Source organism: Sturnus vulgaris, chromosome 23 (genome assembly GCF_052056855.1).
Source record: "Sturnus vulgaris isolate bStuVul1 chromosome 23, bStuVul1.hap1, whole genome shotgun sequence".
Lineage (NCBI taxonomy): Eukaryota > Metazoa > Chordata > Aves > Passeriformes > Sturnidae > Sturnus > Sturnus vulgaris.
In genome coordinates, this window is record NC_142265.1 from 7,141,283 (window position 1) to 7,162,587 (window position 21,305).

The window sequence follows — 21,305 nt, forward strand, 5'->3', positions numbered from 1 at the left end:
GATTTCCCACATGGAGGAGACCTGTGTCACACAGACCTTTGGTGACTTAGTGCAGAGTGGCCTGTCCGAGCACCTGAGCTGAACTCACTTGGTGGCAGAGGTTCATACCTGCCCCCTCCTCAGCAAAGCCCACGCCAAGCTCCTTTTTCCTTTCCTAACCATCCTCCTTGCCCAGCAGAACACCTCCCACGCTGCCGGGAAGGATGAGGGTTGGCAGCTCTTCCGCAAAATGATGTTCCCATGGCAATGGGGATGTGTCGCCCTTCCTGGGAAACATAAGGGGGGCGAACGGCACCTTCCGCATCACTGCGCGCCCCTTGTCCGGGGCGGGGGCGTCCGAGTCCCGCAGAGGCAGGGCCCCCCCGCACCGCCCCCCGCCGCAGGGCCGGGGGCCGAGCCTCAGTGACGCCTCCCGGTCCCCATTCGCTGGGTCCGCCCGCCCAGCCCTGCCCAGACTGCGGGAGCGCCGCGCCCACAGCCCGCTGGGCAGCCCCGGACAGCGCCGGCAGCCCCGCAGGCAGCGGGCAGCACCGGACAGCGCCCGCAGGTAGGCACCGAGCACCCCGCAGCGCCCCGCACGCCACCGGGTCCGGAGCAGCCGCCGCGCTCGGGACACAACGCGGGGCTGCGGGCGCGGGGAGGGTCCGCAACCGCGGCGGTGGCACCGGGAGCATCTCGCCCCTCGCCCGGGACATGCTCGGCCGGACGAGGAGGAGGGGACGGGTTCAGCTTCTCACCCCGGTGCCGGTGCCCCCCACCCTGGGCTCGGGACTGCGGCATTCCCGGTGGGCGCGCCCGCGCGCACGCCCGCGCCGCAGCCGCGCTCCCGCTCCGCGCTGCTGCAGGGAGGGAGCTCGCCCGCCGTGAGCCCTCCTGCCCCTCTCGAGGGTCGCCCGATGGCTCTGCCCTGCTCACTGCGTCCCCGTGCACCCCCTTTGCTGACCGCCACCCCCCGGCACAGCGAGGCTCCTGCGGCTCTGCGTTCCACCCAGCCCACCAGGCTGGCTCTGCGCGCCCCCATCCCCATCCCCACAGATCGTTTGTCACCCTGGTGGGCACAGGGGGTGGGTACCGCCGTGGTGTGACCCCGAGCAGCTGGGACCGCGCCGGGAATTCTGCCCTGTAAGAGCTGGAGACCCTCGAATGCCACCGTCCTCCTGAGCCCTGTCCCTACGCCAAACCCCTGGGATCATGCAGGAGTCAGAGTTAATGGTTTGATCTGCTCCCAGCATCGCTGTCAGGAGTAGAAGGGTCCAAGAGCTGCCAACCCAGAGCCTAGAAAATTTGAGTGTTGGGCACATAGATGAGAGGATGACCCCCTCTCTGGGGGCTTCTTTGCACTGGTTTTCTGGAGGAAAGCTGGGCTATGACCTAGATAGTGTCCCAGGACATTCAAAAAGGAGCAGGTTGGTGCTGGGAAATGACAAAGCAACGGACGGAGGGACAGTTTCCAGAGGTGCAAGCATTTAGCCCATTGGCAACCTCTTGCTTGTCAAAATCAGACGGGAATTTTTCTTCCTGGCCATGGTTCAGGGTTCTGGATAAAGAGGTTTTTCAGAGCTTCAGGGTGAGCAAATGGGCTTGGTATTTCCTCTTAGAACGTTATATGAAAAACCCAAAAATTGCTAAGTAGAAAAATGCAGCTGGATGTGGTACAGGCAATTCCTATCTCTTCCCTGGATGCTTTGCCAGGCTCAGAGGGAGCAAACTGAGGGTCTGTTGTCCCCTCTGCCAGCCTGGAGTCACGAAGGGCTGGTTTATCAGCTCCCTCTCTTGGACCTGGCCCCACATGGCCAGCCTGGAGGGCTGACTGCAGGGTGCTTGGTGTGTCCTTCAGCCTGGCGGCTGCCTCGCTGCTCCCCCACTCCATCCCTCCATTCTGCATGTCTGCGGCTGGATTCCCCACGCGGCTGCTTGGCCAGGCTGCAAACCCTTAATTGATTCCCTGTGGCCGCATTGGGCCGGCTGGAATCAGCAGCCCTGGTGTTTGGATGGCACATCACGGGCTCCTTACCCACACACACAGCCTGGAGAGAGAGACAGGCGCCGGGCAGGGACCCAGAACGTTTGCATGCTGCCACCCAAACCCCTTCCACCCCGTGGCCAGGCAGGCTGAGCTCAGCTCCTGGAGGCTTCGTGCCATCCTTTGGCGGTCTTGGCTCCCTGTCCAGCTGCTGTGTCCCTCTTCCTCACTGCTCTTGGCCCCTTTCCCTCACTGCATCGCAATGACTCATCCTTGCTGAGCTCACCCGCTGGAGCCGCTGCAGGACTGGCAAGGCGGGCACCCACCAGCCCCAAAAGAGGGTCCCTCACCTGGCAGCCCTCTCACCGTGAGCCACAGACCTCTGATCAAGGTGTGCTGGCACTGGGGTGCAGCCTGGTTTCACCTATCTGAACCTTGGCTGGCCATGGGGCAAAAGGGGGAGGAGGCAGGACATGCAGGCCTTGCTGTGGGTCTGGCCACGCTCATTAAAGGTCTGCTGGGGGCATCTGGACAGGGAAAACAACGTGTGGGTGGGGAATTGCCTGGGGATGTGCAAAGGTGATGCTGGGCAGACATACAGTGCCTGATTCCCCAGCTGGGTGCAGAGCCAGCCAGGCTCTGTGCAGTGAATCACTGGTGAGGAGGAGCAGACTCCAGAGCATCTTTTCTGCAAGAAGGGCTGCCTGCACCAGCGAGTGCCCACATCCATGGGGCAGTGGCCTGGCTAACTGCTTCTCTCTCCCCCCTGCCCAGGTTCCCCTTTCAGAGACAGTCCCCACCGGGCACCTCAGCAGCAAGATGAATCCCACCGTGGGCATCGCTGTCATCCTGACAGGTACATCCCTCCCTGCTCCCTGCTCCCTGCTCCCTGCTCCCTGCTCCCTGCTCCCTGCTCCCTGCTCCCTGCTCTCTGCTCAGCCCAGAGCAGCCTGGAGGCTGCATGGGCATCCCCAGAGCTCGCTGTTCCCTGTCCAACCCCCTCCTGCCTCTCCCAGTCCTCCAGGTTGCCCACTGCCAGATGATCAAGGACCTGAGTGCCTGCCTGCTGGGCCAGAACCTGCGTGTGGACTGTCGCTATGAGAACAAAACCGACAACCCCCTGACCTACGAGTTCAGCATCACCAAGGACAACAGGAAGCACGTCATCCACAGCACCATCAGCGTCTCCGAGAACATCTACCGGAGCCGAGCCAACGTCACCATGCACAAGAACCTGGTGTGCCTCCACCTGCAGAGCTTCACCACCAGCGATGAGGGCATCTACATGTGCGAGCTGAAGGCCACCAACGACTACACTGGCAACCAGATAAAGAACATCACTGTTATCAAAGGTGAGACAGGCAGTGGCACCTGGCCTCAGCCCTTCCCACCTACTCCTTGGTTTGGCAAGGGCAGCAGAGGGTCCCCAGATCCTCCCTGAGCTCAATAAATGTGTCCCGACCCTTACACGCCCTTCAGGTGGGCTTCATCCCATACTCTACCCCATCTCACACTGCTTTTCCTGCCTCTCTTGGGTCAGGCACTATTGCCTAGATATCCTCCCATAGAGAGGACAGTGGGGATCCTCCAGATGCAGAGACCTGGTGTCCATCCACTTGTCACCTCAGTCAGGGACAGGCAGGGTTATGCTTCTCAGGGTCCCAAAATATCTTTGCTACTACACATTGGGAGGGAAACAGACCAGAATGGGACGTGCTGCATTTCTGTGACAGAGCAAAGGCAAGAAGCTGTGTTCCAGTACCATTAGAACACCCAACGTGAGCCCTGTTCCTGAGGGATTTCATTGCCTCTCTTCTCTCCCTCCCCCTTCCTTCTCGTCACAGACAAACTGGAGAAATGCGCCGGCTTCAGCCTCTTGATCCAGAACACCTCGTGGCTCCTGCTGCTGCTCCTTTCCCTGCCTCTCCTGCAAGCCGTGGACTTCGTGTCCCTGTGAAAGGCGAAACCCTCACACACACACACAGCACTCGCACACACGCACGCACACACCGAGCACCCCAGCACCCCGCCTTCCTCGCAGCCCCTGGAAAGAGAAGCTGAAAGCGTCTGGAAGCCGTGAAACCTCTCTGTGTTATCTCTATTTAGCCGTATATCTAACGCTAACCACCGTCCCGTGCCGAGGCTCGCCATCCCACGCACACACGCCCCGCTCCGAAGCATGGTGGCTCTGCTAGGCAGCGTTGCTTCTCCCATGGCGCCTCCCCGCTCCGTAGGCTGGCTGGTTTGCTTGTGCTGGGAGCACTGGAGGCCTCAGCCTCGCTTGTCCCGTCCCTTTAACTCTTGGGGTTTGCCTGTTCTCAACTGGGGAAAGACAGCTGGATCGGCAGGTAAGAGAGAGGGGTGATGTGAGAGAGTGCCGAGGGTGCCCGTGGTGGGTGCTGTGCCCGTGCCCATGGAGGTGACAGGGCTCTTGGTGTCCCCACCTGCCCTGCCTGCCATCCCGGTGACTGATTCCTCGCCCTGCTCCTCTCACCCTGAGCTGGGAGAGGGCACAAAATGACTCCTGTCTCAGTGAACGGCATGCTGCTGGGCCTGGCAGCTGGGAGGAGAGAGGGGAGCAGGTCTAGGAGACACCATGAGCCCCCCCTGCCTCCTTAGGGCTCCTCTGGGGCCCGGGGAACGTGCTCAGTGCAAATGTGCTTCGGCAACAAGTTTTTCCTAATCTGTTTCTTACAGCTGAGCTGGAAGTGAGGCCTCCTCCAGCCACCATTGGGCTGCCCGAGCCAGAGACACCACTCGCTCTCCCCGGGGACCAGCCCTTAGCTGTGACGAGAGAATTGCTGCCAGCACCAGTGGAGGCAAGCAGAGCCTCTCTGAGCTAGCCACAGCCCCACTGCCCTCCCCAGGCCCTCAGAGCTGCACCCAGGCTGGCTGGTGGGGAGGGGGTTCCCCTCTGGCAGTGTGACCTGCAGGGACTCCTCTGCACCCGCACCTTGTCATCTCTAAGGGGACCCCAGTCCTTCCTCATGGAGAAGCAGAGCAGTCTTCCTCAAATCCCACGTACCCCCTCCCTTCTCCCTCTTCCCTTTCAGCATTTCCCTGTCTCCCTTTAAGAGCAGCAAAGGACCTAAGGGCAGCTCACAACCTCGGTGAGGCCAGGATGGTGCCAGGGGTTGGCAAGAGCAGGGACAGGGATGGCCAGCACAGCTCAGATCTGCCAGCCCAGAGCTGCCCAGATGCCCACGGGACCCCGAGGAGCCTCGCCCAGGGGAGGGCACAGGGAAAGGAAGAGGCAGGCGGGAGCATCCAGGTGCATGGAGTGAACCCCAGCTGTGCTACCCGTGCAGCCCGGGCTGTGCCACCACGGCTGAGAGCAATACACAGCAGCTGCTCCCCACTCCTTGCTCTTCTCCAGAGCTGCTTCCTACCCCCGTGCCCGTCCCCTGCCCATCCCTGCCTGCTTGCTTGCTGTCTAGTGCTGCTGAGGCCGTGCCCAGCTGAGGTCTGGCTGTGCCCAGCTCCCTGGGCGTGCTGGTGAGCGCCGGGGCAGGCGCAGAGCCCAGCGGCAGAGCGCGGACACGGCTCGAGTCTCATTTTTTTGTGAACATTTGTAGTTGTTTCCACAGCTTGTCGTCAAAGAAATTCTGTTAAGGGAAAAGTTAAAAAAAAAAATACAGAAAAAAAAAAGAACCCTATGAAAAGCAACAACAACAACAAAACGACCTTATCATCCAGGAGTGTTCCTCTATCTGCACAATAAAAGCCTACCTAGGTTGTGTGTTGGAGCCACGGGCGCCCGTGTGTGCGGCGGTGGGGACAGGGGTTTGTGTGGGGCTGGGCTCCAGGACCCTGCTGAGGGGTGCAGCCCCCCCAGGCAGCCCCTCTGTGCCTCCAGGACCCCACTGCCTGTGGGAGAGAAGCAGGAAGAGGGGCAAGACTCGACTTTCCTGGGCAGGGCAACCCCCTCCTGCCAACCTGGAGCGTGGCCCCCTGCACCCAAATCCTTTGTTCCCATCCCTGTCCCTAAAACCTTGGCTCCATCCCAGAGGCCACCTACTGCCCACGGTGGTGGCAGGGAGACAAAGCAGGGGACCAGGTCTGGGTCGGGAATTGTCCGGGATGGGAGCCGGGTTGGGTGTCCCAAAACTCCTGTGCCTGTCACCCCAGGGTCCTGCTGGAGCCTCTGTGCCCACACACTCCCCAAGGGGCTGCCAAGGGCTCGCGTGTCCTCTGGAGCAGCCATACACCGCCCTGCCCAGGGTCAAAATGCCACCCTGGCACCGGGAGCCACCAGCAAGACCCTGCCACCACCCCCTAACACCATTGGTGACCCTGCGCCACCTCCCAGAGTGACGCCCCGACGCGTCCCTCCCTGTTTAAGGGCTGGAGGCAGGCGGGAGGGAGGGAGCGAGATGCCTCCCTAATTACATCCCTCCGGTTATCCTCGGCAGGTGCTCGCTGAGTCACGGCCACGCAGGTGCCGTACCCTGGGCGGGCCAGGCGTCCCTGAGCGGTGTCCCCATGGGTCCACGAGGGGTGGCCACGCCACGCCAGCCCCATGCCCACCTTTGCTGAAGGTTTAGGGGGCTCTTCTCCCTGCAGCTCACCCCAAGGAGGGCAAAACCCAGTCCAACTCCTCCCTTCACCCTGATGCTCAACTCCAGACCTTGCTGGGACCCCTTTTTTGTGCCTCCTGTCCCCCCCCACGCCAAACTGTATACTCCTCCCTTAACTCTCCCTATATCCTTTCCCTCCTGGACCTCGATCTTCCTCCCCAAATCTCTCCCTTCTCACCTTACCTTCAATCCTCCATCTCCATTCTCGCAGCCCCCGCTGCCCCCGCAGCCTCCCCTCTCGGCTCCCCCTTGCCGTGGGCCACCAGCCCCCCCCCCGGGTTCACGTCCCCTTTAAGCCTCCCCAGGCTGGAATGCGAGAGGAGCGTTTCAGCGCCCTGTGAGGTCAGATAAAGACACTATATTTATCTGCCTGGTAACCTGAGCCTTGAATTTCTGCGGTGGTGTTTTTACGTGGCCCCACAGCCCTCGGGCTCGGCCCCCTCCGGCCACTGCGCTCCCTCCCAGGGTGGAGGGGCTGAGCCGGGGGTGTCCTGTCCCCTGCGAAGGGCTCGGCTGCTGCCCATCCTCACATCGCCCATCTCCGGTGCCAGGGGAAGCTCCCCAAGGAGGCAGGATCAGCCCCGAGGGCATCGCCAAATGCCAGGCTGGTCGCCCCTCGCCGTGCCCTGAGCAGCCACCCTCGCCACATGCAGGTGAGTGCAGGGGGTGCGGTGGGGACACCGTCCCGGGGAGGGGGACACCGAGACAAACAAAACTGTCCCGCTCTTCCTTCAGCTGGATAAAACCACGGCAAGAGGGAGAAGGTTCCGAGTTCACACAAAATCCTGGCTTTGAGCCTCCCTTCCTGGCACCCTCCTCATCCCCCGGCGTGGGCAGAGCCGCCTGCCCGAGGGTCCCTTTATTTTTTTTGCCACCCACAGACCTCAGAGCAGTAACTCATGCCCTGGCTCTTACGTCAGGGTCCCCCGTGGGTTTGGGGTTTTGCTGCCTGGGGGGAGCAGTGGCCAGCAGGTTGTGCAGCAGGGTGAGGATGTGTCAGCAGCACGGAGCGAGGCCGGGGCTGTGAGCTTGGAGGGTTCTCAGCCCAGGGCTGGCAGGGGAAGGGCCCTGGCCAGGCTGGTCCCGGCTGGGTGAGTCACCTTGGGCAGGGCTGGCCACTTTGTGGGGTGGGAGTGGTGGGGGGCAATGCAGTGACAGAGGCACTGCAGTCCCCATCTGTCAATAAGGGTGGCTCCAGCCCCTTCCAGGGAGCAAACATCTTGTGGCACATTCCCTCCAGGCCTGCTCGGGGTCACCATTCCTTAGAGGGAAATGGATACCTGGAGGGTATCCTGTGCCTTGTTTCCCTTGGTGAATGGGCAGAAGGCTGTGCCACCCCGCTGGCACGCTCAGCTGGACACAGAGCCCCTCGACCCCAAACCATTTGTACTCTGGAGCGTGCAAAGTGCCTCACACAGGGTCCCCTCTCTGCCTCCACCACTGCAGAGTCCTGGGAGCTCCCACGTAAGCTCCAGGCTGGGACATTGTGTCTCAGGGGACAGGGGACACAGCTCGGAGCGTGCGTAAGCGAGAAGCAGCTGTGCTGTGACACCTTGGTTGGAGCCAGCGCTGTGTAAGCTGAGCCGAGCCTGCTCTGGGGCTCCGTGGCCACTGAAGGGGACAGCTGCCACCGGGCACGGGCAGGACAGAGGGGACAGCTGCCACCGGGCACGGGCAGAACAGCAGCTGGGGACAGAGCAGGGGTTCTGCTTCTCTGCCTCCAGAGTGAAGGTTTTGCCTCCTCACTTTGAGCTGAGCTTCCCATTGGGAAGGATGCCGGAGCTGAAGGCCAGGGCAGGACTCCCCAGCACCCTGAGCAGTGCCATGGTGTCCCAGTGCCATGTCGTGGCACTGCTCCTGCCTGGCCTCGTGAGCGCAGACCGGACATTCCTGTGCCTCAGCTTCCCCTGACACCCCGGGAGGATGATGAGGGTGCAGGAGGAGGCCTGACTCAGCCGTGCCGGCCCCAGGGCTTTGCCAGGCAGCAGGAAAGCTCAGCACAATGACGGCTAGGGAGGGGCCAGGCAGCCCAGGAAGCGCTGGGAGGAACCGGGGTTTTCTCACACCCCCTCAGCTCCTCTGGCTCCTGGCACGCTCCGCTCTCCCGCCGCCCTGGGGTCCGCTCGGATGTGACATGGGGACTTGGAAGCATAGGCAAGCCTGGCAGATGTGACATTCCTCTATGGTAAGGCCTCTCTTCCCAAGGAATGGGGTAGCTCCCGTGTCTGCTCCCGACTCTGCATCCCTCCATCGGCTCCTCTGCATCCCCAGGGCAGGTGCTGCTGTCCTGCTGCCAGGATCACCTGCTGCCCTCCTGCTCCCAAACTGGTGCTCTCCTGGTGCTGCTGGTGCCAGGAGAGAGCATGGGCACCTGGCAGGGGATGATAGCGTGGGGCTGCCCTGGCACTGTCCCAAGCCAAGATCATCTCTGCTGGCCAGGAGGTGGGGAGCAGGGGCATCCCTGTGCCAGGCTGCTCCGTGCCCCAGCAGGGCAGGCAGCCAGGCATGTGCTCCCCGGGAGCCCAGGGGCTCCGTCATTCCCATCCTGGCACTCGAGTGCCAGTCCTTTGGCTGGGGTCCCACTCCCTCTGAGCGAAATTCCCTGCTGTCCATGTCCAATCCCGACTGGCAGAGCCACGCTCCTGTTGAGGGCAGCCGCAGCCAGGCTGGGAAGAGCCGGGTGTTTAATTTGGGAGTAGATTATTCACCCTTCAGCCTCCGTCCCCAAACAGGTCTGTGCGCTCCACCTCGCTGCTGCTTGTAAATATTTCCCTCTCCGCTGCGGGATGCTGCTCCCTGGGCAGCAACAACAGCGGCAAAGCCAGGCTGCCAGCCAGGAGCCCACGGGGGCTGGCTGCTGTGTCTCACCTGCCACTCCTAAAAGCATTCCCGGGGTGTTTCCACACTGAGCCTGCGGGGCTCTGAGCAGGAGGCTGTGTCCCCCAGGGCCAGGCAGGCTGTGACCCCTGGTGGCCGGGATCCAGCGGCTGTCCCCAAGCCCGGGTGCGCCCTCGGTGCTGCCGGGACCGTGCAAGGGACGGGCCAGGCACAGGCTCCGGCACCTCCTGGCTTGGAGCCGGGCCAGGGCCCGCCCCGGCTGGGCTGGGAAAAGCCTTTGAATCAGGGTCATCTCCCGGGTGACTGGAGACTCTCGGAGCCACATGAGCCACTGTCCTGCCAGGGAAGGGACACCAGTCACCCTGGGCAGAGGAGCAGAGCAGCTCGGCTGGGGTCCTGCGTGCCCCAGTGCCACCCACAGCCCCAGGGACAGGTAGGGATGCAGCTGTCAGCCTGCCAGCGTGGGTGCTGAGGGCAAAACTCTCCTCCAGCTCCTGCCAGCACGTGTTTGGGGACTGCTGGCTGCCACACTGCCCTGTCCCTGCTCCGGGTTGGCTCTGTGTGTGCTCTGGGGTTCTCTGTGTCTGTGTGCTCCTCTCCTGCCCTGTGAGGCGGCCACCAGCTCTCTGTGGGGACCGAGTGCTGGCTCTGCCTGGCTGGCAGGGGCATGGCTGCCACCTCACCAGGAGAACCATTCGAGCCAGTTCTCGGCTTGAATTACTGATGGGGGCTCACGGGGCACAGCCATGGCAGTGAGACAGGAAAGCTGCTCAGATGCTGATCTTGCCTCAGTTTCCCTCTCATTGAAATGCCAACCCCTTGCCAAGCCCCAGCACTCCCTGTGAGTAACCAGGGGAAGGAGCTGGGCCGGCTGGATCAGTCCATCCCACCTGCCTGTCTCAGCCAGAGCTGGGCCTGAGCATCATCCTGTGACCAGGCCACTGCCTCCCACCTGGAGCAGGCACTGGGGACATCTCTCCAGCCCCAAGAGTGGGACAGCCACGGGATGGTGTGGCAGGGATGCCAGGGCTGGGGCAGAGGTGACTGCTGCAGTTCCTTGGTGTCTATGAGGATGTTAGATGTGTCTAGCTGTGCCCTGGGGCTCCCTTCTGTGGTATGAGGGGCCTGGTGGCAGTGCCAGCCAGGTCCTGCTGTCCCAGGCTCTCCAGGAAGGCTGACAGGTGGCAGAAGCCATGGCCACACTGTGACCAACAGCCCCTGGATCCCCTTTGTGTCCCAGGATCTCCAGGGGAGGCAGGGTGGGAGCTGCTGGGTGGGAGCTGCTGGGTGCCTTGTTGTGCTGACCAGAGCCTGTGGAAGCTGACCCTTGTGCTCTTCCCTTGCAGCCGATCCCTCCAGGACAACCTGCTGAGCCTCAGCCTCCAGCATGTCCCAGCTCTCCTCCACCCTGAAGCGATACGTGGACTCCTCCCGCTACGCCGAGACCACCTACAGCAAAGTGCCCAGCGGCTACAGCTCCTACAGCTCCTATGGGTCCACCCTGTCCACCGCCTACGCAGACAGCGACAAAATCGGCTTCAAAGCCAGCTACCTGCCCTCCCCCCGCTACCACCACGCTGGGGGGCTGTCCCCCACCAGCGGCTATGACAGCAGCCGGCTGTACCCCGACCCCAGCATCCGCCTGAGCCCCTCGTACATCCGCACTCAGCCGCGACCGCCCGGCGCCGGGCTCAGCGGGGGTGGCTGCTACACCTTCAGCGGCACCCCCGGCAGCCCCACGGGCTACCTGCCCTCCGCAGCACCCCTCAGCCGCCACAAATCCATCAGCCACTCGGACCTGGCGCGGGAGTTCTCGGGGCTGCACACCTCAGACAGCGCCTACCTGCCCGCGGCCGGCGCGCTCAGCGCCCGCGGCAACCTGCAGGGTCTCTACCAGGCTGCCACTCACTCCGACTATGTCCGTGGCTACCTGGAGAGCTACGGCAGGAAAAGCCACCACAGCAGCCTCTCCACCGGCCACCTCAGCCCCTCTCAGGCCACCCTGCCACCCTCAGGTACCCGCTGTGCCAGCCAGCCCTGCGAGAGGAGCGATGACCACTGTGACGTGTCCACCCAGGACACCACGGTACGTGGGGTTGGCTGGGCTGGGGGACACAGCTGTGCTGGGGGGGATTTGGGCCGTGCTTGTGGTGAGCTGAGCCCGAGGCACCTGGGCTGTGCCTGGGAACCTGAGTGTGCTGCTCCATGCCTCAGTTTCTGCCTATGACCCTCCGAGATGCCCTTGCTGGCGCAGCAGTCCTGGCTGGAGCTGCTGAGGCAGCCGTGGGGTGTCCTTAGAGGGTGTCCTCTGAGGGGCTGGCTCACAGGGGACGCTCCCCGAGGAGGCAGGATCAGCCTGTGCCCAGCATTGTGCCCGCTGCACTTTCTGCATGCATGTGACAGCAGGTGATGGCTCCGGCCCCATGTGGGGCTGACGAGGATTTCCTGCTGCCTCATCCAGATAGGGAAGGTGACACGAGAAGGCTGGGCACTTATCCTGCTGGGACAGCTGGTTTGTCTGGTGCTGGATCTGCCACAGTGATTCGGTGCCCAGCTGCCAGTCAGTTCTCTGGTGCCCAGCGATGCCAGTTCCCTGGCACCATTCACTGCTGCCAGTTTGGGGCCCTGTGCCCCAGCCTGTGTGGCAGCAGGGGGTTCTCCATGGCAGGGCTGCTCTGGGCAGCACCACACGTGTTGGCAGGTACTCTGTGCCCCAAGTCCCCATCAATGCTGCAGTGTCCCCAGAGCCCCAGCCCGGGCCGGGAGCAGGCACCGCACACGCAGCCCGTGCAGGGGAGCAGCCTGGTAATTTTCCACTCAGGTTTCCTTCCAAGATCTGGCCAGGCTCTGCCTGCATTGTCTCCCGCTGTCTTTCCAGTCACCCTCCATTCACCCAAGGTCTGACCTGCCCTTTGCTTCCCTGCGTCTCTGTTCCACTGTCATCGCCATACCTCGAGGAGAAGTGCAGTTCTGCTCGCAGGGAAGCAGAACCGCCCGTGGTGTGGGACCCCCTGTGCCCACCTGCCTCATGCCTGGCCCCCAGTCCTGGGGTGAGGGAGCAGGCTGGGGAGTCAGGGGAGTGAAGGATCAGTGCTGTGGAAGGGAATTCCTGCCTCCCCCTCCCACACCAGGCCCTGGTTGGGGGGACCAAGGGGGGAATCCAGCGGCTGCTGCAGCCACTGGCTCTCACAAAAGCCCACTCAACCACTACAGGGTACCCACCCCCTGTGCCCACACACTGCTGGGGTGGGGTGCCAGCCTGCTCCCATAGGATGCCCGCGGGGCAGCAGGGGCTGTGCAAGTCCCAAACCACAGCCCTGTTGTCTGCACGTGAACACAGCCTGGCCTGACGGGTGGCAAAGGTGACACAAGGCACTGGGACAGACACCCATGCCGGGGCAGGCAGGGTCAGTGACACTGGCTTAGGTTTCCTTGGTGCTTTGATGGGCACAGCTGCTATTTTCCACTGCTGTGGTTTATTCTCTGCCTTTCCCAAGCTGGGAAGCAAATGTCCCGATTGTAAACCAGACTTGGGTGCCTGCGGCCGTGCCAGGTGCCGGAAACAAGCGCAGGCTGCAGCCCCGGAGCTGCCATCGGTTCTGCCCCATTGCCCAGCCCCGAGGGCAGTGTCAGCAGCACCCGCTCCTGACGCAGCCAGGCGACAGCGGGGCTGGCCCCATGCCTCCTCCCTTCCCTTTTTCCACTGCCACCTCCTGCCTCTGCGCCACAGAAACCGTCCAGAGGGGTTTGCAGGCAGGAGTGAGGGTGTCTCCGTGTGTCCCTACCCTCGCCATCACTTCGTGCCTCAGTTTACCACCCCGTGGGCAGAGGGACGTGTGTCAAGGTGTGGTTTCAGCCCGTGGAGCTGCAGGGCCATGCTGGCTCCTGGGAAGGGCAGTATGGGGGGGCAGGACTGGAGCTGTGCCGGCCCATTAAGCACTCTGGGTGTACATAGGGTCAGAAGGCCAGGGCCACCCACAAAACTGCCGGCAGCTCTCCGCAGTCCCATCCTGAGCAGCTGACGCCCCTGGCACGCAGCCAGAGCTGCCTGGCCCTGCCTGCTGCCACGGTGCCAGCCGGGCCTGTGGCAACCTCTGCCTGTGGCAGAAGGTCACCGCTGCAGAGGGGCCAGCTGAGGGCAGGCACCTGGCTCGGGGTGATGCCATCCCACCCGGTGGGATGTCCCCGTCTCTCTCCCACTCCAGCCTCACCCTCAGAGCCTGCGTGCCACTCTCTGGCTGTAGGGGAATTCAGTCCTTGGCCTGGGGTGCTCCATGTCACCAGGGCACAAGGTTCAACACGGGATGTGGCAGAACCGCCCTCTTGCCATGGAACCGGCTGGGCCAGCACGGTGCATCCCCACGGGGAGAGCTGCCCCAGCTCCCCGCACAGGGCTCGGGGCTGGCTGTGCACCAGCGCCCATCCTGCCCCCGCACCACCCACCTGCGCTGCCTGGCAGGGTGGCAGCAGCCTCAGATTTTGGGGAGCTGTGCCACAGGCTGTGCCCCTGGGCACGGCAGGGCAGCCAGGCAGGCTGCAGGAGGGCAGCGGGGCGTGTGCCTCGGTGTGCACGCCGTGTCCCCGTGTGTGTACGGAGTACACAGCGCGGGGTGTGTACATGTACACACATGTGAGCACGCGCGGGCCCCGATTACGACAGCCCTCCTGTTGTGATGCAAAAGAAACCTGGCCCTGCAGATGAATAACGCTGCAAGATGCCTCCTCGGATATTTTTGCTGGTGCCAAAAATAGGCTCCTTCCCTTCCTCCTTCCCTCCCCCCAATCCCAGCCAGCCCCTCCGCTGGCTGTGCCGAGCTCTGCTCCACAGGGAAGCTGTATCTGCAGCCATCAGGATTCAGCAGCCCCTGCCTCTGCATGGGAGTGTTTTGGGGGCTCCAGAGGAGGAAAGGAGGCTCTGCTTAGAGCCCTTTAAGTGAGGTTGGAGGCTGTGGCTCTGTCAGAGCAGCCCAACTGCTCTCCCTGCCCTGGCTGCCCATGGAAATTTCCCTGAGCAGGCAGAGGAACACCTGGGCACGCACAGCAGGCGCAGGGCTCTGGTTCGTCCTGCCGCGGTCAGAGGGGTGAAGCAGCAGGAGACGCAGGACAGCCGGGCTGGGCTCCCTGCCAGTCTCCGCATCTGCCCTTGCTGCAGGAGAAGAGCTGGAGCCCAGCCCGTGCCGTGCCTCAGTTTACCGAGGGGAGACACCAGGTGGGGTCTTTGCTCCACGTAGGAATTTCAGGGAGTTTTTCCCCAGAACAAGGCACTGAAATATCCTCTGAGCTCAGCGCTAATGCATCCCCCAAAGAGGGGGTTACCCAAAATGTCATTGCTTGGGGACCTGGCAGTTCAGGAAAGGCACATGCCCAGGAGCCCCACAGCCCTGTCTGGCAGCCCGCAGCCCCTCTCTGGGTACACCCGCATGCTGTGGGGCCGTCTCACTTTTACCAAGGCAATTTTGGCGAGTAACCCCCAGCTGGGGAGCCCTGCTCCCCGTCCAGTGCCCGCCCGGAGCACAGCGTGCCCGGGGCCGCACAGCCGGTGCCACCAGCGCTGGGCACGCCGAGCTGGGAGCACTGGGAGAGCACTGGGGGAGCACTGGAGGGGCACTGGGAGAGCACTGGGGGCGCAGCTCCTCCGGCTGCCGCCTCTCCCCGGTTCTGCCGGTGTTGGGGTCCGGGAGCGCGGGGAGCCGCGCTGTCAGAAATGCCGAGGGGGCATCTCCGGAGCCCCCCGGAGACCCGGAGCGTGTCCCCGGGGCAGAGCCGCCCCTCGCGGGCCCCCCTGGCTCCCGGCGCGCTGTACCACGCGGTGCGCGGGGGCTGGCCGTCACCGAGCCGTCACCGAGCCGTCACCGAGCCCGGCCGGTGCCGCCTCTCCACCCATTTGATGTCAGAGCCGCTCAGGTGCCGTCAGCCCCGCAGCCGGCACCGGCTCCGGCCCCGCACGCCCAGCACGGGGGGCTCCGCTGCTGACCCCGCGCCCCCCGCTGTAGCCAGCCCTGGGCGAGGGCAGCCCGGCCGGTGTCCCCTGGTACCCCGCTGCCCGCGGCTGCTCCCCGCCGTCCTGCGGTGCCCGCCGGGGCCACCATGAGGGATTCCTACACGGTGACGCTGCCCGAGGAGCCCCCCGCGCTCCCCGACCTTCACAAGGACCTGCGGCCCCGCACCTCCATGCCAGGGTCCCTGCTGGTCTCCACCTTTGTCGGGCTCGTCCTCAACAAGACCAAGGTAGGAGATGCCCGCAGCCCCCATCCCCCGGCTTGGGGGCAGAGAAGGGGGCAGCCCCTGCCCTCCCTGGGGGGCGTGCAGTGCCCTGTGCCATCCCCTGTGCCCGAGGATGGGGTGCCTGGGGTGGGTGCCCTCCCGCTGCCCCGGGGACGGCGTGTCCCGGTGTCCCACAGGATGGCAGGGAGCAGGTGAACCGCACGTGTCAGGACACCTGGGTTCCTCTCCCAGCCCTGCCCTTGCGGTGACCTTGGCCAGGTCGCCGTGTCCCACCACAGGGAAGGGTCTGCTGGCCACACCGAGCCCTTTGGCAGTGTCATCGGAGTGAACTTGGCTGTCCCCAGAGCCACAGTGCCGGGACAGATCTCTCCCGCAGGGATGGCAGAGCAAGGGGCAGGGAGGGCAGGGTCTGAGCACTTATGTAAGTCTGGCTGCTCTGGTTCTCCTGCTGCCCCAGCAGGCTCCTGGCATGCGGACCTGGACGGGGCAGGACGCTCAGGATCTTGTCCCTTGTCCCCATCGCCTGTCCCTTGTCCCCGTCCTGCGGTGCAGCCTCGGGGAGTCCCCAGCCGCGCCGCGTGAGCCAGCTCTCCTTCACCGCCTCTGAGCATGTCGTGTCCTAGATAAAGCCCTGTACGGGAGAGGGGGATTAGCTGGAGTTGAGTCACCCAGGGGAGGGAAATCCAGAGGGGGAAATAACACCTCGGTGCACACAGGGCTTGTGCCACACTAGGGGAGCACCTGACGCCCCCTCCTCAGCTCCAGCCCTCCCCTGGGGTTGTTCCAGGCTCTGGGAGGACAGCCTGGGACCTGGCTGTGGGGGAAGGCAGGATCTATGGGGAGCTTTGCACCCACATGGGCAGGACTGGCCGGTCTCTCCTGGCACACGGCGGGAGCTGCATAACCAGGACAACTGGACAAGCACGTCCTGGTGGGGATGGCTGGGGCAGCTCCCGGGGATTGCTGCTCACCCCTGGCACCGTGACCTTCCCTGGGGTAGTGATGGGGACACGAGCAGGGCCTTGGGGTTCAGATCCTCCAGGGGATGGATGTAGGTTGTTGGGACACAGGCCCACCTCTCCTGTCACCATCTGCTCGGGGACCAGAGCCAGACCAGCTCCTCCAGCCGTGGTGTGACACTGACCTGTCACATCCTGCTGGCACCCTGTGCCCAGCTGAGCCTGCCCCCAGCCCAAGAAGGCACGGAGGAGTTACCTGGCACTTTAGGACAGCAACCCCCTGGCACTGATGGCCATGGGCAGCCACATCTGGGGACACCTCTGGGCACCGGGGGGCACCCAATGGCATGGAGGGCAGCTGGTCAGTCTGGCAGAGCCACGTATGCCCACACAGGGTGCCCGGGTCCGTGCTGGTCCCTGCCGCGGTGGGTGATGCCTGCGCCGTCGCTAAGGAGCACGTGTAACTGGATCTGGGTTATTTTGGGCTGCTGTCAGGGCTGGGTGCTCAGCACCTCCCACACACACACCAGCTGCTGCTATTTCGGAGCTGCTGGGCCCCCTCCCCTCCTCTCGCCTCCTCTCCTCCTCCTCAAGCCTGAGGTGGGCAGCTGGGCTGTTTGCCTAAGGATCCTTAAATCCTGGGCATCTGGGGGAGCACCATCAGCAGTCTGACCCTAAAGGCCCTGTCAGACCCCCACCCTGCTCCAGGGAGGTTCATCCTGCTGCTTCCCTGTGCAGGACCCCTGGGCTCCCACCAGTGCCTCCCACCAGCATCCTGTCCTGCATGCTGGGAGAGGGGTGGTGGCACCCCTAAACCCCTCTGAGCTCTCAAAGAGCAAAGAGTGATGATGGTTCCCAGCCCCAGCGTCCAGCTGCCCATGCCCATCTTTGCTTTTCCCGGCTCTGGGAGCATCTGGAGCATCTGGAGCACCTGGAATTGCCACCCCATGGCACAGGTGCAGCACAGCCAGGGCAGTGAGTGGCTGGGAAAGACCACTGGGCACACAACCCTGTTTCCCAGGCTGGCTGTCACAGGGCTGGGCTTGCACTTTCCCAGGTGGACTTTATCCTGCAAAACAGCTGTGCCAAAGTCTGGGCTGCGCTTGTGCACGGTGTCCTGGAGGAGATGGACGCCTGGAGCGAGCCAGACAGGCAGTGACAGGGGACTGTGCTCCCTCTGCAGCGTGGGGCAGGCACAGGGCACTGCCATGCCACAGTGTCCCCAAGGGAGGCAGCCTGGGCTGCTGGCCTGACCAGCAATCCAGGGCATGGGGCAAAAGTGTTGCCAGGCAGGGAGAACTTTGAGCTCTGTGCCTTGTCCTGGGCAAGCAGGCCAGCCATGCTTTGTCACCAGAGAGCTGCTGGGTGCTGGTTCTGCCCATGATGTCACAGCGGGATGGGGCCTCAGCTTGCACCTGAGGGTCTGCTCCACAGGCAGGTCTGTGGCACCATGGCCTCGCTGGGCTGCCCACAGGCATGGCCAGCACACCACCCTTCAAGCCCCCTTCCTTCTCTCTGCAGAGCTCCAAGGCCGTGCAGGGGCTGACTGGCCTGCGGAACCTCGGCAACACGGTGAGTGTGTCCCCGGGCCTCTGGCTCACACTGGGCACATCTGTAGGGCAGGGGGAGCCCTGTCCCTTCACCTTGCTCCCAACACCCACACCATCACCCTGGCAGCTCCCTGCACCCATCTCCCCACGGTGCTGCCTGAGGAAGAGCATCCCCTGCTCCTCAGGGCTTCATCCCCATCCTGTACCTGGCCGGCACAGGTGTCCCCCTGCCACGGCCTGCTTCCCTCTGCTTCCCGTTGCCATGGTTTTCTCTTCTGCCTCCCCCAGTGCTTCATGAACTCCATCCTGCAGTGCCTGAGCAACACCAAGGAGCTGCGGGATTACTGCCTGCAGAACCAGTACCTGCGGGACCTCAACAACAACAGCCGCATGCGCACGGCGCTCATGTCAGGTACCTGCCCATCCCCAGCCCCTGGCGGCTGCGGGGGCTTCCCTGCAGCAATTCCTGCAGCACATCCCTGCAGCACATCCCCACATCCTGCAGGACCCCCACCCAGGGCTCGATGCTCCTCCTTGGGCTGCCCAGCCAGTGGAGGATCAGGGCAGAGAGCCCAGAGTGTGGCCCTGAGCTGTCCCTTTAGGGACATGGCTGTGCCCTCTCTGCTGCTGACCTGCCTCTGTACCTGCAGAGTTTGCAAAGCTGATCCAGCTGCTCTGGACCTCATCCCCCAACGAGAGCGTGAGCCCCTCCGAGTTCAAGACACAGATCCAGAGATACGCCCCACGCTTCGTCGGCTACAAGTAAGGGGGGTGTGTGCAGGGTGGTGGGGGGAGCTGAGCCCCCTGCAGCCTCTCACTGGCCGTGCCCCGTGTCTTGCAGCCAGCAGGATGCTCAGGAATTCCTGCGGTTCCTGCTGGACGGGCTGCACAGCGAGGTGAACCGTGTGCTGGTGCGGCCCCGCGCCAGCACCGACACCCTGGATCACCTCCCGTAAGTGCTGGCACTGCACAAGCCCCAGAAGAGTTCACTGCCCGCAAGGCCAGCCCAGGGACAGTGACCACACGGGTCCCTCTGGGCTGGGTGACGGGGTTGGCGTCCTCCAGGTCATGCTCATTGCCTTGCTGTGTCCCCATCCTTGCAGTGACGACGAGAAGAGCCGGCAGATGTGGAGGAGGTACCAGGAGAGGGAGGACAGCCGCATCAGCGGTGAGCAGGGCTGGGGCAAGGGAGGACAGGGCTGGGCTGGGAGCAGGGTGGGGAATCAGAGGTCTCACCCTGCCCTGTCTCACCCCACCAGATCTCTTTGTTGGGCAGCTGAAGAGTTCTCTGACCTGCAGCGAGTGTGGCTACTGCTCCACAGCCTTCGACCCTTTCTGGGACCTGTCCCTGCCCATCCCCAAGGTGAGGAAGCCCCAAGGATCCCTGTCCCACACTCCTTGTCCCACACTCCCTGTCCCAAACCGTCTCTCTACTCCCACAGAAAGGCTACGGGGAGGTGACGCTCATGGATTGCCTCCGGCTCTTCACCAAAGAGGATGTGCTGGATGGGGATGAGAAACCGGTACGGGGCAGGGGGGCTCCCTGGGGCGGGCTGGGACCTTTCCCCTCTGTGCTTGTGTTGCCAGGACTGTGTGGGCAGTGCCCTCACCCTCCTGCTTGTGCTGTTTCCCTCCCGCAGACGTGTTGTCGCTGCAAAGCCAGGACAAGGTGCACAAAAAAATTCAGCATCCAGAAGTTCCCCAAGATCCTGGTGCTTCGTATCCTCTGGGCAGAGGGATGGGGATAGGGGCTGTTGTGGGGGGCAGAGATGGGTTATTGCAGGCTCCCCTTTGTCCCTTTGGCTCCTTGACGTGACCCTCCAGACCTGAAGCGCTTCTCCGAGGCCAGGATACGAAGCAGCAAACTCACCACGTTTGTCAACTTCCCACTGAAGGACCTGGACCTCCGGGAATTGGCCTCACAGAGCTGCAGTGAGTCCCAGCCCCTGCATGCCTCTAATCCCAGCCCTGAACTCCTGGGCTCCTCGTGTCCCCAGCTCTGGTGGGGGACAGAGATGTGAGGGGTGGGAGGCAGGGAATCCGGGCTGCTGGAGCTGCTGGCATGGTGGGGGGGCTGTGTGCTGGCACTCAGTGGGGCAGCAGGGCTGAGCAGCACCCCTGCTCCCCGCAGACCACGCCGTTTACAACCTCTACGCCGTCTCCAACCACTCGGGCACCACCATGGGGGGACACTACACAGCCTACTGCAAGAGCCCTGTGTCCAGCGAGTGGCACAGCTTCAACGACTCCCGGTGAGCCTGGCGTGGGAGCAGCGAGCAGGGTCCGCCCTGCTCGGGGCATCCCATCCCCGCTGCTCACAGCTCTCCTCTTCCCCTCTCTGCAGTGTCACTCCCATGTCCTCGAGCCACGTGCGCAGCAGCGATGCCTACCTGCTCTTCTACGAGCTGGCCAGCCCGTCCTCCCGCATGTAGCCAGCCCTGCCTCCCTGGGGACCCCCGGTGCCACCCCTCAGAGCCGGCTCCGCTGGGGCTCGGGCATTCGGCCCCCCCAGAGCAAGAGGGAGGCGAAGAGGAGACACCCCCGAGGTGGCTGCAGAGGGAGGCTTGGGGACAGCAGAGCCCGGGCAAGGGACAGCCCAGCTCCGAACTGAGGAGGGACTCGTGACAGAACAGGGCTCAGGCAGCTCAGCAGGCGCCTTCTGATTGCTGGCATTTGGTCTTTTTCCTTTTTTTCCTTTTTTCCTTTTTTTTTTCTTCTTCTTTTTTTTTTTCTTCTTTCTTCTTTCTTTTTTTTTCTATTTTTTTCTTATTATTTTTTCTTCTTTCTTTTATTTATTTTTTTTCTTATTTTTTATTTTTTTTCTTTTTTTTCTTTTTTTTTTGTGTGTGTGCGTGTGTGTTTGTAATAAAAATCCTGAGCAAGGGACTCTACAGGAATGGGGCCACCTGTCCCATTGACTCAACCAGGACTTCTGCTCCCCTGGGACAGCACCCAGGAGAGCCTCACACATCCCTCCTGGCCTCTTGCCACTCCTGTATCTGCTTGGCCATCCCAGAGGATTCGTGAACTGCTCCCGACCTCCTCCCGGCACTTCCAAACCTCCTGGCAAAGGACTCCAGCCCTCTGGTGGCCTCCGTCCCCATCTCAGGCAGCACATCCCCTGCAGCTGCCCCACACACACTCCTCAAAGCAGCCTGACCCCAGGCCCAGACTCACGGACAGGAGGGAGGAA

At 63.2% G+C, this 21,305-nt stretch overlaps 2 protein-coding genes across 4 annotated transcripts; both read left to right on the forward strand.

Annotated features, from left to right (window-relative positions):
• Positions 1-509: 509 nt before the first annotated feature.
• THY1 (Thy-1 cell surface antigen) lies at positions 510-5,709 on the forward strand. 2 transcript variants are annotated; one of them, XR_015808188.1, is made up of 5 exons: positions 510-547; positions 2,738-2,819; positions 2,980-3,315; positions 3,808-4,311; positions 4,661-5,709. XR_015808188.1 is itself a non-coding variant. In XM_014884723.2 (4 exons), the coding sequence occupies exons 2-4, from the start codon at positions 2,783-2,785 to the stop codon at positions 3,918-3,920; spliced, it is 486 nt and encodes a 161-aa protein (XP_014740209.1). In that variant the 5' UTR covers positions 510-547; positions 2,738-2,782; the 3' UTR covers positions 3,921-5,709. The 2 variants fall into 2 exon arrangements, 1 of the variants encoding a protein (XP_014740209.1); XM_014884723.2 differs by having other exon boundaries at positions 3,808-5,709.
• A 5,018-nt stretch (positions 5,710-10,727) lies between these two features.
• On the forward strand, positions 10,728-20,678 carry USP2 (ubiquitin specific peptidase 2). 2 transcript variants are annotated; one of them, XM_014884721.2, is made up of 12 exons: positions 10,728-11,464; positions 18,084-18,134; positions 18,401-18,524; positions 18,763-18,874; positions 18,954-19,064; positions 19,216-19,280; positions 19,372-19,475; positions 19,555-19,635; positions 19,753-19,831; positions 19,937-20,044; positions 20,244-20,364; positions 20,457-20,678. In XM_014884721.2, the coding sequence occupies exons 1-12, from the start codon at positions 10,766-10,768 to the stop codon at positions 20,542-20,544; spliced, it is 1,743 nt and encodes a 580-aa protein (XP_014740207.1). In that variant the 5' UTR covers positions 10,728-10,765; the 3' UTR covers positions 20,545-20,678. The 2 variants fall into 2 exon arrangements, with proteins under 2 accessions (XP_014740207.1, XP_014740208.1); XM_014884722.2 differs by lacking the exon at positions 10,728-11,464 and adding an exon at positions 15,340-15,606.
• The last annotated feature ends 627 nt before the right edge of the window (positions 20,679-21,305 follow it).

Coding starts and splice junctions, on each gene's coding strand:
- USP2 (XM_014884721.2), top strand. CDS start 10,766: ATGTCCCAGCTCTCCTCCACCCTGAAGCGATACGTGGACTCCTCCCGC. Junction 19,281..19,371: donor GGAGGACAGCCGCATCAGCG/GTGAGCAGGGCT, acceptor TCACCCCACCAG/ATCTCTTTGTTGGGCAGCTG. Junction 19,832..19,936: donor CCCCAAGATCCTGGTGCTTC/GTATCCTCTGGG, acceptor GTGACCCTCCAG/ACCTGAAGCGCTTCTCCGAG.
- THY1 (XM_014884723.2), top strand. CDS start 2,783: ATGAATCCCACCGTGGGCATCGCTGTCATCCTGACAG. Junction 2,820..2,979: donor CATCGCTGTCATCCTGACAG/GTACATCCCTCC, acceptor TGCCTCTCCCAG/TCCTCCAGGTTGCCCACTGC. Junction 3,316..3,807: donor GAACATCACTGTTATCAAAG/GTGAGACAGGCA, acceptor TTCTCGTCACAG/ACAAACTGGAGAAATGCGCC.